The sequence below is a fragment of the Aphis gossypii genome, chromosome 1 (assembly GCF_020184175.1).
Source record: "Aphis gossypii isolate Hap1 chromosome 1, ASM2018417v2, whole genome shotgun sequence".
Classification (NCBI taxonomy): Eukaryota; Metazoa; Arthropoda; class Insecta; order Hemiptera; family Aphididae; genus Aphis; species Aphis gossypii.
The window spans coordinates 88,835,084-88,843,520 of record NC_065530.1 but is presented as its reverse complement, the minus strand read 5'-3'; the positions used below and the strand labels follow the sequence as shown (position 1 = coordinate 88,843,520).

Below are 8,437 nucleotides of genomic sequence, written 5' to 3'. Positions count from 1 at the left end.
AATATTTTAGGTGAATATAATAATATGTATTATTATTAACTTCGTCATAATACCAACTATATATAATATAAACATATGTATATAATAATACCCGCTGCAGGTAATGCATACCTATAATACGCGTTCGCCGCTCGAAACGTATTCGTTTTTACATTTTTCTTCTTCGTTTTTTTTTCTTCATCCCCGTGAATGGAGTAATAAAATAATATTTAAACCGGAGGGTTGTGTGCTCCGGGCGGCGTGAGAATACATACCTATATGTACATAATATATACGTGTAGCTGTATGCATATTATGTAATATGTATATTATATACATATATATCTTCGCTATAGCTACACGGTATAATCGCGAGTTATTATTGTGACGAGGGATCTTTGGAAGTAATATTTTAATATTCGTTTATAATAATATACGTATATAATATAATATTATATTATATTATACGTATTATATACCTGAGTGCATATCATATTATGTTATTCTGTTGGCTCTTTAACGCGCGCGGCGTCCAATACAATAACAATGACATCGATGATTTATTTGAAGAAATACGGTTGATTTTGATCCCTCGTCGTCATGACGGGTGTTACATCCGTCGTATGAAAATATTGTAAATTAAATTAAAAAAATACAAAATGCCGTAGGTATTCAATTATTTTGTTGTTTTGGTTGGAGTAGAAATGACAGTATTCGAAGAGACGGTTCGTGACTCACAACATTTAGGTACACTATATATAGTGTATACAATACATATTATATAGAAATGCGCATGGGTTATTTTATTTCCAATGATTGCGTTCGTTCATTTAGAGACATACGCTAAAAACAACGATCTACGTACTACCTACGTGAAAAAAAATAACACAGTTTGACTTTTTACCGTAAAAATAATATACGACTACGCGACGTGCGCACGCTTTGGCCAAATATAATGTACGAGCAGTGAGCGCAGTTGATTATTATCTAGTAACAGTTGCGGTTTTATTTCGAAAATTGAATTTTTTTTACATAAAACGCAATAATTGCATATTATATAAAAGCGGAAACGCAAGCGGACCAATCGTACTTATAATAATTACTATAAGCGTAATGTTTTCGGTGTCTTTTTTTTAACAGTATACTAAAAGGTCACTTGAAACGCGAAGACCTCACAAGGAGCAAAACGCATCCATATTGATGCACCAGCGCATATACCTGCATCACTGCATCAGTGAATAGCAATACGACCGGATCGCCAAATCATTAGGTATAATCGTTTAAACTTACCTAACAAATACTAACACATAAGACAGTTTACCTACTTTGGAAAATATACATTATTGATTATTCATACAACTATTATAATATTATATAATATTAATATTATTATTAGAATAAGATATTAAAACGATCGGATATTTGAGTTTATTTCTTGTATATTTATACATAAAAAAAATAATGATTCAACGGATGCTGACAAGGAAGATCTTAATACAAATATTTGGGTAGGGCATAGCAGAATCTCATATTTTGGGAATGGAAATTGACGAGTATAACTGGGAACTATACACGTGATTGGAAAAATTTTTGTTTTCTGAATAGTTATGGACCACCAAGACTACACAATGGATAAATACATTTTTATATGGGAATGATTCCTTTAATCTCATCACTTAACAGTTTTTGAAGTACTTTAGTACTTTACCTATGAGTTAGTTTATTTTCTTTTTCAAATATTATCCTTAGTGCCACTTTACTGTTACATCTAACTTTTATACTTAAACATGTAAGTATATACATACGAGTATACCTAATTAAATATAAAGCGAACATAATTGTATGATATAGTTGGTATACACCATTGAAGTATAAAATATATTATTCGTATGGAGAAAACATGATTCAAACATTTGTCGGGTAAGATTGCATGCTCTGATAAATTAATATTTTATTTAAATATTATTGATATTGGGATCATCAAAGACTATACTCTAATAAATTTAAAGTTTAAGACCTCGAAACTCTCCAAACATCTGGAATCAACTTAAATAAAACAAATTCTTAATATCATAGTATATTATGTAGGTATAGAATTTTATAGTTACTTATTTTATATATTTAAAAATTACGTCTTATAATCAACATTCTCATAGATTTGATCCATAACAATAACAATAAAAATAATTATTTGTAACGAAATTGTTTCAAATATCAAAAGTGATCAAATTTAAAATCATTATTCATTGATATACAGTAATAAAGAAACAATATTGTACTAATAATATTTTTAATTGTTTTAGATTCTGAAAGAAGTGATGAATGTATTGATTTTACTATGATGTGTCTTTTTTTTGTGTGTGCCTGTGTACAATGTACATCATAACTTATCGAAATAATGTTTCAATTTAAAACTTCAGGGGTGGTTTCCGATACCAAAATGAACATTCTTGGTGCATTATAAAGGTCAAAAGTAAGAACTTTTCAAAAAAATCAGGAGAAAACACATAAAAGTGATGGAAAAAGGGGAATTTTTATGCTAAACCAGCTTTAAATTGTTTTTACCAAAGATAATAATAGTTATATAGGTACCCATATTGTTACATTCAACAAATTTGTCGTGCGCTTGCCGGTCGCCACGATAACAAACAAATTGTGTTTAAATGCGTATAAAAATTCCGAACCACTTGTACTGTCTTGTACTGTTAATGCGTCGTCGATGTAAATCGACGTTTTGACTAAATTAATTCTCTGGGGGCTAATTCTGCTTCTAATTAACAAGTAACTATATACTTCATGATTCGATTCTCGATGGAGATCGAAAAGTTGTTGAAGTTTTATTCTTAAAATTGTGTTGAACTACGGTTAATTATTTCTAAAGACTAAAACTATTAAACAATAACTAGCGTATTTATTTATGCAATATTATGCAGTTTAATTTTAATCATATGTATCGAAGCATAAATATCAGTCCTTAAAATTAGTTTTACAAAATTTAAAATATATTATGTAATTTGGATTTAGTATACATAATTCTTGAATAATTTTTATGAATTTACGAAATTAGGTAACATGCTTACTGTTATGTATAAAATGTATAGAAATATGATAGGATCGATATGTCTTTAGTGTACATAGAAGAATGCAGAATATTTTGTTATTGTTTTGTTCGGGGGATCCCAAACGACTACCGTCAAAAAAGGTCTAACGAGCAGGTAAATTCCTAAACGTCTCCCGTAGAAAAAAATAAAAAATAATGTCAGTAGGTACAACTAAATTTTTTTAAAAAAAACAAGAGTTCATTAGGAATATCATTGATAAATTTTCATCGAGTGAAATATCACGTATGGATTATATAAAAAAATTATGCCTAAAAAATTGCCCAATGTATGTTTTTTTATATTTCTACTTATATATATATTTTTTTTTCATTTTTAACTCTAAAATTTAATATTATTTTAATAGAAATTCACAAAAATATATGATTTTTTTATATAATTTTTATAATTTACTTAGTTTACACCAATACATGTTTAAGAACACCTTTTTTGAAATAGCTTATATGACATGAAAATGAATTTGTGTTATAAAAAACCGGAGCCCTTTGGAAATTTACCTGTTCGTAAAACCTTTTTTGACAGGCGCTGTTTGGAAATTGATCATTTTTAAAATGGGAGCCGAATAGGCTAGCAATGACCGTTTTATTACTTATAACTAGGAAACCGATTTGAATGCTCTAAAAAAAAGAAAAATACCTTAAAAAATACGATTTAATGCACTAATAACAGAAATTTTTTTTTTAAAAATACTTTTATTAATTTTTGTTTTTAACTGAAAAAATTAATTTAATTATGTTTATATTATATATTCTTATTCTTAGGTATTAATTATTGGTATCATATTCTGATATTCATCATTTTCTAATTTTCCTATCTTCTTTTATCTTGAAAATTATTTCCAAAAAATGAAAATACAATTTCTGTTGTATTTATCTATCTAACCTTAGTATCTAGACGTGTCAACAATAATTTAATTTCATGTGGCGTCACATTTATCTGATCGATAAAAACATAATAAATATTTATTTTTATTCTTTTAGAATGAATGTTAACTAAATTTTTACCAAATTTTATCATTTCCTATATAAAAATGAACTTTGTGCTTAGAAAACAATGTTTTCGAACATTCAGAAAAAAATGCAATTTACATTTAAATCTGTTCCTTAGGTACTTAATTCGTTTCATATAATTCTAAATTCTGATTCTAAAGTCTAAACAAACCAATTTATTTTCGCTTTTTTTATTTTTAAATTAATTATTTCAATTGTGAATTTTTTATAACTTTTATATAAGCCATGGTGTCAATAATGATTTAGAATATTTGTAAGTACCATCATCGATTAAATATAGATAAATTATAAATAATAATCTGTATGACTGTATATGTATAACAGTAAGCTGATTGACTGATTTATCAATGCACAGCTCAAACCATTGGACGGATCGAGTTGAATTTTGGCATACAGCTATCTGTATTATGACGTAAACATTCGCTAAGAAAAGATTTTTGAAAATTCAACCCCTAAATGGATTAAAAGCGGTATCTGTACATATAAAAAGCAGTAATCTGTTAGCTGATTGACTGATCTATCAATGCACAGCTCAATAAACCATTGGACGGATCGAGTTGAATTTTGGCATACAGCTATCTGTATTATGAAGTAGACATACGCTAAGAAATGATTTTTGAAAATTCAATCCCTACAGGGGGTAAAAGTGTTGAAAAGTGTCAAGTGTAAAGTGTTCTTTCTATAAAGAAGTTTTGTAATAATAATAAAATTATCTTAATAACTAATACTAAAATTAAATATATATATTTTAAATTAAATTACATACAAAATAAAATACATACATTACCTACATATGTAGATTACTTACATTTTTATATTTACACCCGGCAACGACAGGTAATTCAGCTATTAATAAATAAGTATACTTGATTTAACTACTCTACTACTATGTACAAACCTAAATAATCGACTAGCAAACGAGCAAAGTTTTCAGTGTAGTATAATATAATATTACAATGCAAAGTGAACCACAGTGAACCTAAAATTCAAACAGTAGGTTATTATAGATATATTATTATTTCTCTGTGCTGGTTACGTACAGGTATACAAGAAACAAGGGATTCTTGATGGAAACTATTATTATTACATCAACGCCATCTACCAATAATTTTTGGGTTAGCTTAAGTATAATCATTATCATTATAAATATTTGTGGTTACTACGGTCTTTGCGATTATATAACCATTCTCAATACTGATAACCACGGACAACCTATCCGTGCTGATAACATCATTATCATCGGCATTATCATTATTAATCAATGCCAGTTTAAGGTTACATATTAAAATGCAATAATTCAAATTTTAAAAGCAGGACATTTTTCGTTGAAGTATTATCGTTATTTTATTAGATTATTACCTACTCAAAGTAGTGTTTAGTTTGACAAGATTTAAATTTACTACTACAGCGGTGTGCCAAAAGAAAATAAACAGTATGCATTCTCTATTCTACGAAATAAGTCTTTTATTATATTTTAAAACGTTGGCTTAATTTGTTTTTTTACCTATTGTATGTTATAGCTTATTACTATTTGAATTAACTATTATGGGAGTAGCTGGATCTCGTTTTACAAAGCATATGCGAAGGTTTAACGTAATCGAACGGACAGAACGAGTTATAAACAAAGATAAACCTATACCAGCGCCACTGCATAAAGCAGATGCTGAGCGTCTGAAATACCTCCTTGATAGTAATTTTCATTTGTTATTGCGTGTGTACATGTTTAATGTTTGTTGTTTTTAGATGATCCACAATTAAAGGAAGAGCTAAAGAACAAAAATTCAACTCTTGGAAAAAATTTAGAAAGTGTTTATGTCACATCTAAAGGTGATGTAAGTATATTTTGTATAACATATTTAATTATTTTTATATTTTGATAAAATATAATTAATATATAATATAATATATTTTATTTTTTAGTTACCCGATGTATACCCACAATCTAAAATCAAGTTACCACAAAATCGAATGCAAGAATTTAATTCACCATTCTCATGTGAAGAACCAGAAAATGTTCCACCAGGACGGTATACACTTACACAAATTACTGAATGTATAGCTGATCATTATAAAGACAAACAAATTTACACATCACAAGCTCTAGCTGATCGAGTTAAAATTGATAAGAAATTAATGGGTGTGTATATATTATGCATATAGTAAGTCCTCGTTTAACGTCGCCTCATTTAATTTTGTTTCATTATTGCCTCGTAAAAGTTAAAGTTCTTGTGTCTTGTATTTTGTTTAACTTGGTTTTAGTAAAACTTCGCTTATAATACTTATGTTCATCAAATTTTTGTTATATGTACCTATTTATATATATTTTTGTTATAAGCCATTACAAAAATTTCCTTAACCTTTTTTAGATAATACTGCTATTGTTTTTATTTACATACTTACCATACATAGGTACTGTTTTTATTTATTTTGGGTAGTATGTATTCTAATCATTTTTCATTTTTTTGATAGTCAGTTGTTTGACAACATTTTTTATACCTACATAATAGTACTATTATGTATTATTTTATTGTTACATACTTGTTAATCTATAATCAATGTGGCAACAAAACACCCAGGCTCAACTATTTTGGTCAAAATGTTAAAAAAAAATCTGATAACTATAACTTTTTCTATTAAAATTGAAATTATAAAACATTTTGAATCCATTGAGCAAGTAGTGGACATTGCTAATCATTATTCTACACCAACTACCGCCCAAACTATTAAAATGTATGCTAAAAAATTGGTTATAATTAGTATGTACATACTTGTTAATTATTGGTAGACACCCAATATAATAAAGTATATGAAAAAAGTGTTTTGATTAACATTTTTTCGGTTAATGTTGTGTTTACCTTGTTGTTAAACAAGGACTTACTGTATAATATTATGTTTAATGCTATGTAGGAAAATTTGACAACAGACATAGAAAACAATGACCCATTCTTATTGTTTAATTATTTTAGCAAAACATCTATTGTTTCTAAATTATTAATTTTTCTTATAAGGTCTTAAAATCACATAATTGTTAATCATAAGTGTTCTTAGTCTATGATTCTATGCATTTTACTCAAAACTTGTATCAATGAATTAATTTATTATTCATATTAGTTAAATGAAAAACTTATTAATATTAAAATATTATGCAAGATATCCTGTAGTAGTTGAAATTTCTTATATATTCTAATGCACATAAAATATTTTGGGACATTTTTTATGTGAATTTTAACATTTATATTATTTAAGCAATGATGATATCTTAGGTCATAACTTATAATTAAAATGAGTAGAAATTACTGTAATAGATCTAAACATTCTAAACTATCTCATTAAATTCACACAATAATTATTTTTATCATTATTATCCACCCATTTGGAGATAACAATGATTTTTAAGACATAAATAACAGCATAATGCATGATTAATTTAGATCATATACAATGGATAGAGCCATAATATTTAGATTACATATAATGTCGATGATGCACACATTAGCGACGAGTCGCGGGTTATGTGACCTCTACTGCATATGCGCAAGCGACGAGTCGCAAATTTATTAATTTAGATTTTTCTCATTACTAAGAATTTATTGAAAAATCGTAGACTTTTAAATTGTCTTTGTACCTTTTTAAATCTTTAAATGTTACTACATGTAACTATGAGTACCTCATACTCGATTTAATTGAAAAAAAACATAGTTAAAATATTTATAAATGCATATAGTGTAAAAATAAGTTTAAAGTGATATGTATTTTAATTATTATTAAAAATTAATAATAATAATCAATAGCTCATGTTCATAAAAATATCTTTGTTCATGTTTTGATACAATAATCATACATTTTATGAAACATACAAATACTTAATAACTTGCTTAATATTATCGTAATATTTTATATTACGTACATTACGAGTTATGGCTATAATATGTTTGGTTTACTAATTGTTTTATTTTTTTTTTACAGATAATATACTAAAATACTATAGGGTATTTGATATGTATGTTCCTGAAAAAATGATGGAAAAGAAGACAAAAAGTAAATTTTTCATTAGTAGTGCAATCGACAAGATTAGAGAGAACTTAGAAATAGATAAATATCAGGAGGAACGAAAACAGATTGGTAAAGATTAAAATGCACTAAAGAATATTGTTAGTCAGGTGCCTATTATCACATAATATAATTTCTCTGTTGTAAAAATTATTAAGTTTGATGATAAAAGTACTTTATTGTTCTATGCTGATTCTCATGTTATATATTTTTTAATAAAATGAAAAGTATTATGCATTACTGAAGAGAGTACTGCATGACATAATATCATGTTACAAA

General features: G+C 26.8%; 1 protein-coding gene across 1 annotated transcript; it reads left to right on the top strand.

Moving 5' to 3' along the window:
* The first annotated feature begins 5,359 nt into the window (after positions 1-5,359).
* On the top strand, positions 5,360-8,437 carry LOC114127457 (protein NDUFAF4 homolog). The gene is made up of 5 exons (XM_027991699.2): positions 5,360-5,540; positions 5,629-5,798; positions 5,852-5,940; positions 6,029-6,245; positions 8,075-8,437. The coding sequence occupies exons 2-5, from the start codon at positions 5,654-5,656 to the stop codon at positions 8,239-8,241; spliced, it is 618 nt and encodes a 205-aa protein (XP_027847500.1). The 5' UTR covers positions 5,360-5,540; positions 5,629-5,653; the 3' UTR covers positions 8,242-8,437.